General features: G+C 45.8%; 1 protein-coding gene across 1 annotated transcript in view; it reads left to right on the top strand.

The window, feature by feature from the left end:
- LOC135902793 (uncharacterized) overlaps window positions 1–13,911 on the top strand; it is a 93,814-nt gene that overhangs the window by 68,314 nt on the left and 11,589 nt on the right. Inside the window, exons 9-13 of the mRNA XM_065433059.2 lie at window positions 5,970–6,101; window positions 6,684–6,919; window positions 10,166–10,287; window positions 11,078–11,198; window positions 12,491–12,658. Of these exons, the coding sequence (XP_065289131.2) occupies window positions 5,970–6,101; window positions 6,684–6,919; window positions 10,166–10,287; window positions 11,078–11,198; window positions 12,491–12,658 (779 nt within the window). The remainder of the gene's footprint in view (window positions 1–5,969; window positions 6,102–6,683; window positions 6,920–10,165; window positions 10,288–11,077; window positions 11,199–12,490; window positions 12,659–13,911) is intronic.

The following is a 13,911-nucleotide window of genomic DNA, read 5'->3' as shown; positions in this document are numbered from 1 at the left end:
CACACATGCGTGCACGCGCGTGTACCCGGCATGTGGGATGAGCTGTTATGTTAATGTATGAGCAATGTATGAGCTGTTATGTTAGATCCGCATATTAATCTGCTACTATAATTCGGGACTCTACCTCTCGATATCGTCATCACTTTGGCATAAGAAAAGTTGCACTATCAGCGTGTTTCAGCAAACCGTCGAGCACTTCAACTACTGTAATTACGTACTTTATAATTACAATGGAGACATTAAGTCTTGTTATTTTTACTAGTGATACTGTACTGCACGTGATAGTTCTTTGAATTAGGTGTTATGGGCGTTCCCCTTTAAATCTTCGACTGCGGGAGCTGCTGCTGTGAGTATTTCAGCATTGTATGTGAAATAATAAAAGGTTGCGATTTTAATTCTGCTCCCCACACGTTCATATACCGACTATGGGGGTCGCATAGGGCATACCCCATATGCAATATGGAAACATGCAGGTTTTTATATGGGATCCCGGTATGTTAATTATTAAATGAGGTGCACAGGGGTTTCTTTCCACAGTATAACCTGTATATATATATATATATATATATATATATATATATATAGGACACAGCGCTAACTATTACTTGACCATTTGTCGCGCCGATCACAATATATGTACCAGTCGACACGCAAGAAAAAGTATGGCAGCAAAGCAGACAGCAAAACTAAAAATAGTCGGTAAAACCCACATATCTGCCTCAATGACACGAAATCTTTTGTTTTCTTTTTTTTTTTGCCAAAAACGACTGACGTGCGCTGGCGGCGGCCGATACATTCTTGTTATTCTCGGATGCCTCTCGTGGTCAGCACAATAAATATTCAGTTGTTATCTGAGATTACTTGAGATTGCCATGTTATCTGTGGTTAACGTAACTTATTCTCAAGTCTCTAAATTAATTAAGACAGTTTTTCGCGTGCGTACCAAGGCCACGAACGTTTATATCTCTTTCCGTTCCTCTACCGCGGTTGCGCTTTAAAACCACGGCGCTGCAATTATGGTTGAGCAATTTTCTTTTTTCCTCTTCTTTTTTTATTTTTTTCCTCCCTTAAACTGGTTCTCTTAACTACTACACGCAGAAACAAATGAACAGCACTCGCATTCTATCTCATAAATGAGAACAAAATATGTATATACACATATATATAAAATTATCAGTCATAGCCCTCGTAGTACCGCCCTGTGCGCCGGTTTCTTTTCGAAAGTAGTCATATTAGGGTTATTGTAATTAGACGAAGGTATTTCGCTGTTGTGAGCAGCAGTCCTTGGGATAGTTACTCGGGCTAGCTTCCCACGCTAAGCGTGCCCCGCTCGGCTCGCACCTGCTTAAGCCTTTCCTATTCCCAATAGCCGCTCGAGTCCGCTCAATTTGAACTAAACAATGCCCGCGCCACCTTGGGCGATCGGAACGCACGTGATCTACGCGCGACCGGCTGAGAGGGGGGCTTCGAACTGGCCACGGAGCTCCATGTCTCAGTAAGGTGCCTGGTGTAGTCTCGTGCGGACGCCATCTTCTCGGTGAGCGCGGAGATTATCCTATATTCCCTCATCTTTTTAAAATTGTTCAATACTTAGAAGCATTTCTCTCGGAAACAATACTTAGTTCGAGGGCATTTTCCATGTCTCAGTAATTCCGCTGGTTGTATTCGAGTGCTGATTGCCATGTTACCTGTTGATAACGTAACGTTTTCTCAAGTCTCTAAATTTATTAAAGCAGTTTTTCGCGTGCAACCATGGCCACGCACGTTTATATCTCCTTCCGTTTCTCTACCGCGGGTGTGCCTTCGAACCACGTCGCTGCAATTATGCTTCAGTAATTTTTCTTTTGCTTTTCCTTTCTCTCTTTTTTTCTCCTCCCTCATACTCGCTCTCTTCACTACTACAGCAGAAACAAATGAACAGCGCTCGCATTCGATCCCATTAATGAGAAAATATATATATGTATATAGAAAATTATCAGTCATAGCACTCGTAGAACAGCCCTCTCGGTCGTTCTCACTCCGAAAGTAGTCATATTACGGTTATTATGATTAGACAAAGCCATTTCGCTCTCGTGAGCCGCAGTCCTTAATACTGAAAAATACTGAAAGATATCTATAGCGGCTCCAAAGTCACCGCAGTCCTCCATAAAGAAAGCAACAAAATGCCAATTAAGGAAGGCGTCAGGCAGGGAGATACGATCTCTCCAATGCTATTCACAGCGTGTTTACAGGAGGCATTCAGAGACCTGGAGTGGGAATAATTGGCGAAAAAAGTTAATGGAGAATACCTTGCGATTCGCTGATGATATTGCTTTGCTTAGTAACTCAGAGGACCAATTGCAATGCATGCTCACTGACCTGGAGAGGCAAAGCATAAGGGTGGGTCTAAAAATTAATCTGCAGAAAACTAAAGTAATGTTTAACAGTCTCGGAAGAGAACAGCAGTTTGCGATAGGTAGCGAGGCACTGGAAGTGGTAAGGGGATACATCTACTTAGGGCAGGTAGTGACCACGAATCCGGATCATGAGACTGAAATAATCAGAAGAATAAGAATGGGCTGGGGTGCGTTTGGCAGGCAATCTCAAATCATGAACAGCAGGTTGCCACTATCTCTCAAGAGAAAAGTATATAACAGCTGTGCCTTACCACTACTCACGTATGGGGCAGAAACCTGGAGGCTTACGAAAAGGGTTCTGCTTAAATTGAGGACGACGCAACGAGCTATGGAAAGAAGAATGATGGGTGTAACGTTAAGGGATAAGAAAAGATCAGATTGGGTGAGGCAACAAACGAGAGTTATTGACATCTTAGTTGCAATGAAGCAAAAGAAATGGGCATGGGCAGGACATGTAATGAGGAGGGAAGATAACCGATGGTGATAAAGGGTTACTGATTCCAAAGGAAGGGAAGCGCAGCAGGGGGCGGTAGAAAGTTAGGAGGGCGGATTAGGTTAAGAAGTTTGCAGGGACAACATGGCCACAATTAGTAAATGACAGGGGTTGTTAGAGAAGTATGAGAGAGGCCTTTGCCCTGCAGTGGGCGTAACCAGGCTGATGACGATGTTATCTTAGAGATGTCTCCTGTGTCTGAGCTGTCACCACTTGTTTGCGCTGGTTCTCACCCATGTTTATTCGCCATATATATATATGCATAAAGAATAAATGGAAAAAATGCAAACAGATGGTCCCTACTGAAACAATTACCTTACTGTTTCCAAAGGGATGATCATTGACTTTCTCCTTCCGTATATCCGTACTCAGACCACTAAACATCTCCTTAATTATAAACGTGCCGCGATTTCGCTAGCCCAATCCAGCAAGTGGGGTATAGAGAGAGGGGGGGGGGATGTCATACCATCAGATGGCTCTAAGATTGTTCTGCTACCTCTGGAATGATTGCTGGTGCATGTATATGTCCAATCTTTTCGCTTGTGGCTTCAGAAGCCTTTGCTGCTTTATTTATTTACCTTATCCGTGAAACACTCAGTGAGTGCGGCCTCCTCTGTTTGGTCTTGTGGCTTGGTTTCTTGCCGCTTTTCTAATGGTGGTTCGTTCCGAACTACACGTAATGTAGCACGAGAAACATTGCATGTCTCGGCAGCTCGCGGCCGCAAGCTCCCGCATTCAATACCGGCCGATATTAGCAGCGCTGCATAACTTTCTGGAGAATCCATCGATCCTTGCGGATTCCTAGATTTGCGCAGATAGTAACTATATGCTTAAAGAAGGGAATTGCGCTAAAAGAAGACACGGACGAGTAAGGACATGGACGTCTTTTTTTAGCGCAATTCCCTTCTTTAAATATGTACGACCGACTCGCCCAACAACGTGCTCTCCTGAGTAACTATATGCCTTAAGCTCCATTATTTATTGGCCTAGTAATAAAATGTGTCATCTATTCTCCATGGTATTTTTCTCTGCGCACTGACATAACAAGAAACTACACTTTGGTATGTATATGAAGAAAAGAATTTTTTTTTCATTCCACAGGATGTCTACAGGGAATGAGAAAAAAAAAGACCCAACTAAACGCTTTCTTTACGCTTACACATATTACACAGGTTAAGACAGTTTGCTTAATTTACTAAGTCTGAGTGATACTGGTCAATGTGAAAGTTGAAAAAGGGCGCCAACAATCAATTTGTAGGCTATGGCAACGTACACGATTGACTGAGAGCAAACCCACAAGCCTTTCTACTACCTTTTGTAATGGTGCGGGCACGCGTTTGATGCAAATTTCAAGGGATCGAAAGTATAAGATATGACGTCGTACTCGCTAGGCCGATGTTGTGTGCCTTCTGTACTGCTCAAGAAATAAGGAAATCTGTGCCCGAAGCTTTCGGCACCTGCTTATGCAAAGCCCGATTTTCGTTCAGTGTAGACGGAAACACTGCCATGTCGTAATTTTTTCTTTTTTTGAAATGCCAGCTGTTTTGTTTTATGTGATACTGTTTATTTACTAACTTTAGGGTACATGTGGTAATTACGTAATTGAAGCTGAAGTTTTGTGAGCTCAAGCCCACTTCGCTAAAGATGCTCCTCTAACAAGCATCACTTTCGTCGTATCCGTCCCCAAAATCTGACAGAACATGCCCCAGCGTTCCAGTTGAGATCGCCCTTAAGTGTTGTGGGCACGCTTTTGGGAAACTGTTGAATGTATGCGCCAATGTATTTCACAGCACAATTTACGACTGCCCATCTCGCATGTAATGCTAGCCCTAAAATTCTCGCTTAGCAAACGTGAGGTCACTAGCATTCGGCTTCGATTTTGCATTTATAACAGGTGCTTTAACGTTAGTAACTAAAAACTACAGTTAACATAAAGTAAACAGCGAAATTATCGAGGAATTTCGTTTTGCTGCTGATGTTCGCCTAGCCACGTAGCCTATCAGCGGAAATGGTCTAGATATGACTGTTTCTTTTTTAAGTGTCCCGCGTAAAATAAACACCAATTATGTGAAACTACTTCTTTATCCCTGAAGACTCCTTCAGAATGCTTGGTCAAGGAATACAGTATTGAACATGCACTTGCACGCCGCATGCATGTTGTCGAATGCGCAACTCCACAGGTGTGCTGATGTCGAAATGACATCGCACCTTCTCCCTAAAATTGAGGCTGATTGAGGTTGATAGCTTGGAATCTTCCGAAGAAGCATCACTTATATGAACATTCCTTTTGTTTTGATTTGTTATCTTGCAAGTATTTCACCTCTCAGCACATTTTTTTCTTTGCGTTGTTATTGCTGCTATATCTTTTTCTATGCTTTGGCTTCTGGGCTCCTTTGTGAGCATGCGGTGTTACCTTGGTTTTGAGTGCTCGCATTCGGCTTCGTTGAGCAGTCCGGCAACATGTTACTACTACGTTTTGTATCAACTAAAAAATTAGTACAAGCTCCACTTCCAAAACGATGCTGCATGTCTAAGGCACAGTTCTCGAAGACGCCTGTATTGTAGGACGATAGCCTCTCGCGAGAACGTCACGGAAATGAGCCGAAGTAATTGGCAGTCACACCTACGTCAATATATCGCACCTATATCACTCACGCGTGATTGGTCTGTGGTGAGCAAAACGTAAACATCTCCCGCTTTGGTTGCATCATTCACTCTAGCTTGCATAAAGGAAGCGACGTACAATTTGAGTACCCTCACGGCTTCAGAATGCATCGGTAATTGCGTGTAAGGGGCTAAATGACTTTCGGCCAAAACATTATTTTTTTGCAACGCATCTTAAAGTTTAAAAAAAATTATATTCATGACCATCGCTTAGCTGCTACCGCATTGTGCTACCACGATAGAGATTCACAAGATAATAGAGCGGCAGGAAGGTTCGTGCCATTGGCATCAACATCATGGCAAACAGGCCTCTAATGTTTGGGCTGCTTTAGTCGGAGAGAGGCAGCTCTCTCACACTGCAATGGGGGCAATAAACGGTGGTGCTTTTAGCTTTGTTGCCTGCTTTGTTCACGCAGGTTCCGCCCCCCTAATCTGCGTAACCGGTAGCCACGCACGGCTACCGCTTCTTCCCGTGGACGGAGTCTGCGACTTGGCCATCTTTCGGGACGTCATCTTCGGCGACAACGAATGGGTCTCGGCGAGCAGCCGTATGACGCGTTTATTATTTTTCTTCGTTATCTTACAAATATAGCGCGGATGGCCTGGTGGAAACATGTGACATGCCGTTTGTCAAATGCGCATGCTCATGGTTCAGTGTCTTCCGCGAAGGCTGCCACCACGTGGTTCTTAGTGAAGCCAAGAGGCTCAATTGACAATCTCCTAGTCGCTAAGACACCACGCTCTTGAGCGTTATATATCGCCAGCAGCGCCAATCCATGTATAGCCTAGCAGGCGGATGAAGCGTATCTTACAGTGGATGTTACGCTCTCACGGCATCCTCAAACAATTATTCATGTTGAAGCGAGAGCTTATATATAGTATACAGCTATGCATGCTATCTGCATTCTAATACGTGCGCGGAGTGAATTGGGCAAGACTTCGCGCATCAAGTGCAAGCCAGCCGCATGAAACCGCCGCATGTACGTTGCTGTCGAAGTTTCGTCGTAATTCAAGCGGATGGCGTCGGAAGCACTTGCAGAAAGCCGAAACAGCCCCTAGTGCATCCTGTCCAGTGTGCTATGTCTCAAATGGCGCGCCTGAATGTTTCGAACTCTCGACGGCTGTCGCAGGCGGCAAGCTGGACACGTACCTGCAGGAGGCCGAGAAGTCGACGAGCACCACGTTCCTCCTCTCGTTCCCGGCCAAGATGCGCCGCGAGCTGGTGCCGTTCCTCTCCTCGCCGGCGGCCGTCGAGCTCATTCGCAGCTACGCGTCGCGTGGTATCCGCGGCTACGGATTTGCGCGCGCCGAGATTGCCGCCGAGCACCTGCACAATGTGACTGCCGATTACAGCACGGTGCTCAAGGTAAGTCCTGCGGCCTAGCGCCTAACTCGGAACTGGAGAACTGGTCCAGACTGGATGGTCTAGACTGTACGGGGGGTATTCTCGAACGACGCTCAACTCGTGGCTGTTCCTCCACCTTCATCGAGTTGCGCATGGCGCCTTTCTTCGACTGATTGAGACGCTAAGCTCCTCAAGAATTACCGTGGACTTATCATGGACCATAGTGACCACTTCTGTAATTGGCAGTGCTGGGATCTACTTTCTTGAGTCGGGGTGAACTGTTCAGTGGATGAACGTTCTAGAACACAGGGTTAAGTTCTCTTAAGACATGTATTGAATTCAGCGAAAGACACTGAACTGCGTGACAAAAATATATGTGGGCTTAGAAGCAAAGAATTACGAACACAGTCATCGACCACCAACTGATTTTTATTGGTCCAATAAGGTATATTAATAGGAACGTAGTAGATGAGAGGTCTATCAAATATAGTATCGCAGACGTGCGGCAATATTGGCAGGACTGGAAAACGGGAGCAGGATTTCATTAATTATTTGATTAATTAATTAATTTACACATACTGCAGTCCATGGCTAGGCGAAAGCAGGAGTGGGAGAGTACAAGGTACGAAAATACAGAAGGCACTGAAACAAACCGTTAGATAGCGTTGCAATAATATATACGGAGGCTTGGAAAACAATGGCAGCAAAGGGCGTAGTTAATGAGCCATTCTGACATTGCGCTGCTAAGCATGAGGTCACGGGATCGAATCCCGGCCATGGCGGCTGCATTTCGATGGTGACAAAATGCAAGAACGCCCGAGTAGCATGCATTGGGCGCCCATTAATGTACCCAGAGTTGTCAAAATGAATCTGTAGTCTCTCCACAGCGGCGTGCCTCATAATCATATCGTAGTTTTGGCACGTAAACCCCCAGAATTTAGTTGGTTTGATGAACACAGATAGCCAGCAAAAACTGCGCAATGGAGGTTAACGATCAATTAAAATTGACAGTACTATAAGTACAAAGAACTATGAAAAATGAACAACGCAATAATAAATAAGGAAAAAGGACAGGAAAGAATTAGAAAGTTTGTGAACTAAAGGGCACACAGTACTTGATTTGAGAATGTTTGACCATATATTTTTCATATGGAAAGCCTCCGAGATTTTACGGGTACCCCTACCGCGATGCTGAATTAGTACAGTCGTTTCTAAAGAAAGCTGCTTACAGTCTTAATTACTTAGCAAGTGCGCCTTACGTGGTTGTTCATTATGTCACCATTGTCAACCCATAGTCAAGCGCATTTTTGTCAGTGATGTTTAGACCTCCTTGACTGTCGTCATCAGCAAGAGCCAATGTAAACGTTGGAAGATAAATTGAGCGCGCAACGTCCCGCCTCTTTGCTGTTCTTTCTGTTGGAGCTCCTTCCGTCGCTGTGCCCGTTTTGAATCATACTTCTGACTTACGCGCACCTAAGAATCGAAGCCTTTTCTGGGGATCTCCATTTATCCCTGTATTTCTTAAGTGGGGCGTTCATGAACCTCAAGTTTACGATCTAATACGAGCTGATTCGCACCTCCCTTGGTGAGCCTTTTCGTCCTCGTGCCATCTCTTCTGTAGTTGACAAAAAGAAAGAATATTTTTTTCGAGTTAACGTGCCAAAAAGACGATCTGATTATGAGGCACACCATATTGGTGTGCTCATAAATCATTTTGACCACCTCTGTTTCGTAACCGTGCACCCAATGCATGGTCGTGGGCGTTTTTGCGGACGGCCTCCATTGGAATGTGGCTATTGCGTTGGGGTTTATTGGACCCGCGAATTCGATCTCAGCAGCGTCACGCCGTAGCGACTAAGCTACCGCGACAGGTTGCGCCACTGTAATAGATTAGATTCAACCATTTTGAGCCATTGTGTCGTCTGTCAATGTTCATTTAGTTTTTCTTTTTTTTTCAGCTACACCATATATCCTACCTGCGTTTACTCTCCAGCGCTCCACTGCCGTGTTTATATCATTAAGTTTTGTCTGTCACTTTGCCATAGCATAAATAGTTGCGTGGTACTTGGCTTCCGTCCAGGTTTCTTTATCCTTCAAGTTTCCGGTAATGTAGCAGGAAGGCCCCTCCCAGAAATTTCCAACCGGCTACTGCCGTCTTGTGTCCTTTCCATCGTGTTGGCCAAATATATTTCTGTGCCAAATTCGATGCCCCACGAATCATGGACAGCAACATAAGAACAAATAACGAGCGCGAAAGATATAGCAGTTGCTTTGCCCAAACTCTGAATAACTGAGAGCATTCGGTGAACCTGCAGTCTATTAAGACTGACACTTGTATCGCGGTATCAGTTCGCGCGGGCCGGCGAAGCCACCGTCGAGCGAGCTTTGCTACCTCCGCCCTCCCACTGTTTTTCACTATCTACTTGCCACCCACTTCACTGAACCTTTGTGCCACCGACAATGGCTTAAGGTACTACCTCGTGCGCTGCTTGGGATGGATGGATGGATGTTATGAGCGTCCCCTTAGCAAAGGGGCGGTGGGTTGCGCCAAATTTTCCGACACCCTATTGTGAACTTTGTTTTCGTACGTCTCCGATTTTTGTCGTTTCCCTACTTCCACCAATGTTCCAATCGCCTCTTACTAATATCTATTGCGGACATGTTTACTTTCCCCCTGCTCTCACCACGAACCCCGCCTGGTGTTGCAAGCTGCACTTAGTGTTCCAATTCTGTCGACAACTTAGTAGCACAGTTTGTCGGAGCATCAACTTTTGAAAGTTAAGATCGTGTTGTAAATAGACAAATTTTTTCTTCATTATATTACCTTGTTTTAATTATTGTCGCCAGCTTCTCACAAGATTGTTCATCAAGATACTCGGTACGAAGCCACAATGGCCTACTGGCCTACTACATGTGCCCCGAATGCAGCTGGATATGTTCTGTGGCAGCTTTTCCTCCACGAAAATTTGTGTATTGTCACATTACTAACGTATACGAAATTACATAACTGTGGTCCATAATTCCTAGCTCATTGTGCGGGGCCAGTCATTATCTCCGTGCGACCTGGTGCAGAGCTCTTTCTTTTCCAAGAGGAGAGCAAAAGCCTTTTGACACACGGAAGGTGCAGTTTTGTATAAACCCATGAGCACCATAGTGACTACCACAACGAGGTGGTGCCGCAGTGCGAAAGTATCACACGGGGTGCCTCTTTTCCAAGGAGGCACGACACAGGACCTTAACAAACGTGCGTCTTCCGTTTGTACGCAGCTCCTGAACAGCGCCATGAAGTCAGCCGTCCCTACCTCTGGCGTCTCGTTCATTGGCGTCTTTCTCAGAGCTATTAAGAACGCAAAGGGAGCTATGCTGCCTTTTCCGACTGGGATCGCGAGGTAAGAAAGCAAAATGTGCTATATAATAAGTTGAGGGCACTAAAAAGCGGTTGCAGTGTGTGTTTTGGTTTGCGCTGCACTACCTACTGCTTTACGTCGATAGCTGGTGTAGGCTATTACCCGTCTCGAAATAATGTACGGAGTTAAAAATAAGCTTGAAAAAAAAGGAGAAAAAATAACAGCTGGCAGTTTGTTGTCGAATCCTTTGCACGCTAGTGGACTGCATTCCCAAACAGCGCCGACATTGAAAACAATGTCACCGATATCGTGCGCGACCACTTGTTTGTAAAAATTTGAGAGCACTGACTGAGAAACCGTAAGGTTTGCTGACGCATTGGCCTAGCTTCTAACGTGACATGTTGCTTCTAAACATTTAGCCACAGTGTAGAACAAATTAGTGCAAATACTTGTTAAAAGCTCTTATATTTTGGTGCTTGCCACATATTTACCTTGCTCTTTTAAGCTTCAATGTTAAAGAATTAGAGTTCATGCCTGCTTGCTCACTCCAATAAAGCAAAGATATAAGCGGAGGAGGCGTTAAAGTGACTGAAATCTTCAAAACTACAGTCGATGCCAAATAACACGTACGATATTATAGCGAATGCTATAGTGCACCGTAGTTTTCTACCAACAAAGCAGCCAAACTACTATACATGTGCAAATAAAATTCACTTGTCGTGACCACTCAGCTTAATAAATTAAGCACCTTTACGCAAAAAGGAACTTCAAATCTCGTAAAGCGTTGTTATTGCCGTTATGTTAAGCTGATTGCACCTTTCTGCTTCTCCAGCAACGTCAACCTGTTCATCGCTATCTCCCACACGCCCGTGCTGCCGCCTAACGAATGCAAGGTGGAGCCGACCAGCTCCTGGACCCACGAGCACATCAATGACTTTAGCCTACCATCCCTTGTAAGTATACACGAGGCAACCGCGGGGACGAACTAGCCTGCAGCAACGTGTTGTATTGAGGCTGGTAAAAGGCGACCGCTCTTCTTGCTTCATTGTATGAAACCCCTAACCGGGTAACACGCTCATCGTGGTGTTGCTCCTCGGCATATAGCCGCGTGTACACGAATGAGACAATATAGCGTATCGCATTTCCTAGTGCATGGCCGTTATACTGCGCGACAGCGTTTAATGTGACACCTTCGTTCGAAAGAATATGGAAATTGTTTGTGGTGAGTTCCTTTCGCCAACGAGTATTGGGAATAACAACGCGCCAGCAGCCGTCCCACTTTTCCTCTTCCCTTCGGCACGATACACCAGCATTTACCGCACCGCGTGAGTCAGCGTGCCCATTTCGACGTAAACCCTTTCCTGGCGAATCATTGCGATTCGCCTTCCTAAGTCATTACCACCCTGCATAGGGATGCGATGCGCCACTTGTCGCATGCTTGCGAACGCTGCTACAGACTTGCACTTTCATTCGCTTCTGCTTCCATTTGAAATCACGTACGTTCAAGGCCGTGTCTGGGGTTACAAGCCTACAGGCCAGTAAAACCGAACGCGTGCAGTCATAACACGTCGGCGCATCCAGTACAAGTGTCTTTACAGTGGGTTCGGCTCGTTCTCGGCGCGTGCGGTGGCGGCGGTGGCAACCGGGCGGGTTCCCAACTTGCCAAATTGCCTTGCGCAGCCAAACTGAGGTGGCCTTCCCGGACGCTCGTTCAGCTCTAGTTGTTTTCTTTCGTTCAGATGGACGTACAGTCAGCCACAAAATTTTACGGAACACGAGATGTGAGAAACAGCGCAGCCTCTCAACGCAGCCTAGTATTCACATTTACAGCAGTATATGTGAACGGCATTGTGATGTTTCGTTTTACTGACTGCTGTTACAGGCTGATCGGAAACTGAACGTTCTTTGAGATCCCGTGGTCCGTAAACCTTCGCGGTTGACTGCACAAATGTGAGCCCGTCAGTTCCGCCTCGCTGGTTCAGCTGGGGCCCGTACGAGCGCCTTCAGATTCAGAATGCTTTCATAAATATATTATTGATAGAGCTGAACCTTCGTTTGGAGTGTTTAGTGCTGACGGAGGTTCGACACTCAACGACGTCTGGAGAAATGAGTCATCGCAATGATGATTACCACATATTAGAGACCGATAGCAGGCCAGACGTAAAGTACGCGCTTATTTCCGCCCGTGTCTTTTTCTCTAATTTATGCCTCGTAAAAAAGCGAGCGAGTCTTCGCTTCTGCGCAGAGCGGAACGTTGGAAATGCTGCGTGACGGTCGTAATGTGAGTGCGACATTCGCCATGTCGCTAACCCTGGGCGTCTTGGACTACCGCGTGTCGACGGCAGGCATGGCGGGCATCGACGGAACTTGGAACATCGCCTGCTCGCACAGCGAGCTCGCACCCTACGAGCAGGTATGGGCATCATCCTGATTTTTCTATTACAGGGCACATTTCCAGTACTAATGCGAAAAGACTAGATTTAAAAGGAACCGAGACAAGACCATGACATTTTAATACTCAACTGGTGTGCGGCGAGGTCAGTCGTGCTCTCCACGCGCCGATGTTGTTTCTGCGAAGGAGACTTCGAAAAGCCCCACCGATTGACCCACGGAAAGCAGCGAGATCTGTCTTGTGCAATCGTCATATATTGGAGTGCTGATTACTCCCGTATGAAGCACAGAAAAACGCGTGGTAGTTTCACCATAAAAGTGAAGCATTGATAGCGATAGCAAACTATCAGCCAATTAAACATTCCGTTTCACTCATAGCAACAACGCGACGAAGGCTAGGCAGACCTCTCTCACTGTTCCCAACCGCAAGCAAAAAAGTAGTGCGCCATGAATAAAAATATATAAGTGCCGTGTAATTCGAAGCGAAATTAGATCTCCTATTTCTACGTCACAAAACATGCAGTATTCATTACATGGAAGGTGTCGCAGCTGTTGAGCTATTTGCCTCCGTACGAGCGTGGTGCCACATTTCTGCGACAAGCGATCACGGCACACAACCGGCGCTGGAAACTAAAACACAGTGTGTCGCATACGAACAGCACAAAGATGCAGATATGATGCGAAACTTAAGGCTACCTTAAGGTCACAAGTTGCAGTTGTGACATATGAAGTATAGTTACTCGGTAGAAAGCGTGACAAATCAAGTATATACAAGTGCACTGCGAGACGCGTGGTTTCACACTTGTATGACCGCACTACTTTCGTAGTTCCAGCAGCGTTGTGCTTGCTAAGTATGAAACGTAGTACTCGTGAAGTAATTAAGGCTCTTAGTTTTATAGACCGTGTAAATTGCAGCAAACGTTCGTTTGCTAATTGAGTTAACAAGCACGCTGTCAAGTCCGTGCAGACCAACATGCACACATTTTACGGGATGATCGCGAACCCTCACTCTCACAATGCTGGCCTTATAATGAACGCCAACAGAGTGGGGTGAACGCTTCGGGCTCTTTCTCTCTTTCTCTCTCTCTCTCTCTCTCGCTTCCACGAGTCTCCGAAACTTGAGATTGCGCGACTCCTACACTGCGTGCGCGGGAAGACAGCGCGCATCAAGCCACCAGCCTTCTCGGCTCACTCGCACGCGCTTTCCCTCGCATGCACAACACGCGGCGATGTTATCCAACTTAGATTTTACACGGAATATCATGGCGGCGGTGA

Source organism: Dermacentor albipictus, chromosome 1 (assembly GCF_038994185.2).
Source record: "Dermacentor albipictus isolate Rhodes 1998 colony chromosome 1, USDA_Dalb.pri_finalv2, whole genome shotgun sequence".
Taxonomy (NCBI): Eukaryota; Metazoa; Arthropoda; class Arachnida; order Ixodida; family Ixodidae; genus Dermacentor; species Dermacentor albipictus.
This window is presented reverse-complemented; position numbering and strand designations above follow the sequence as displayed.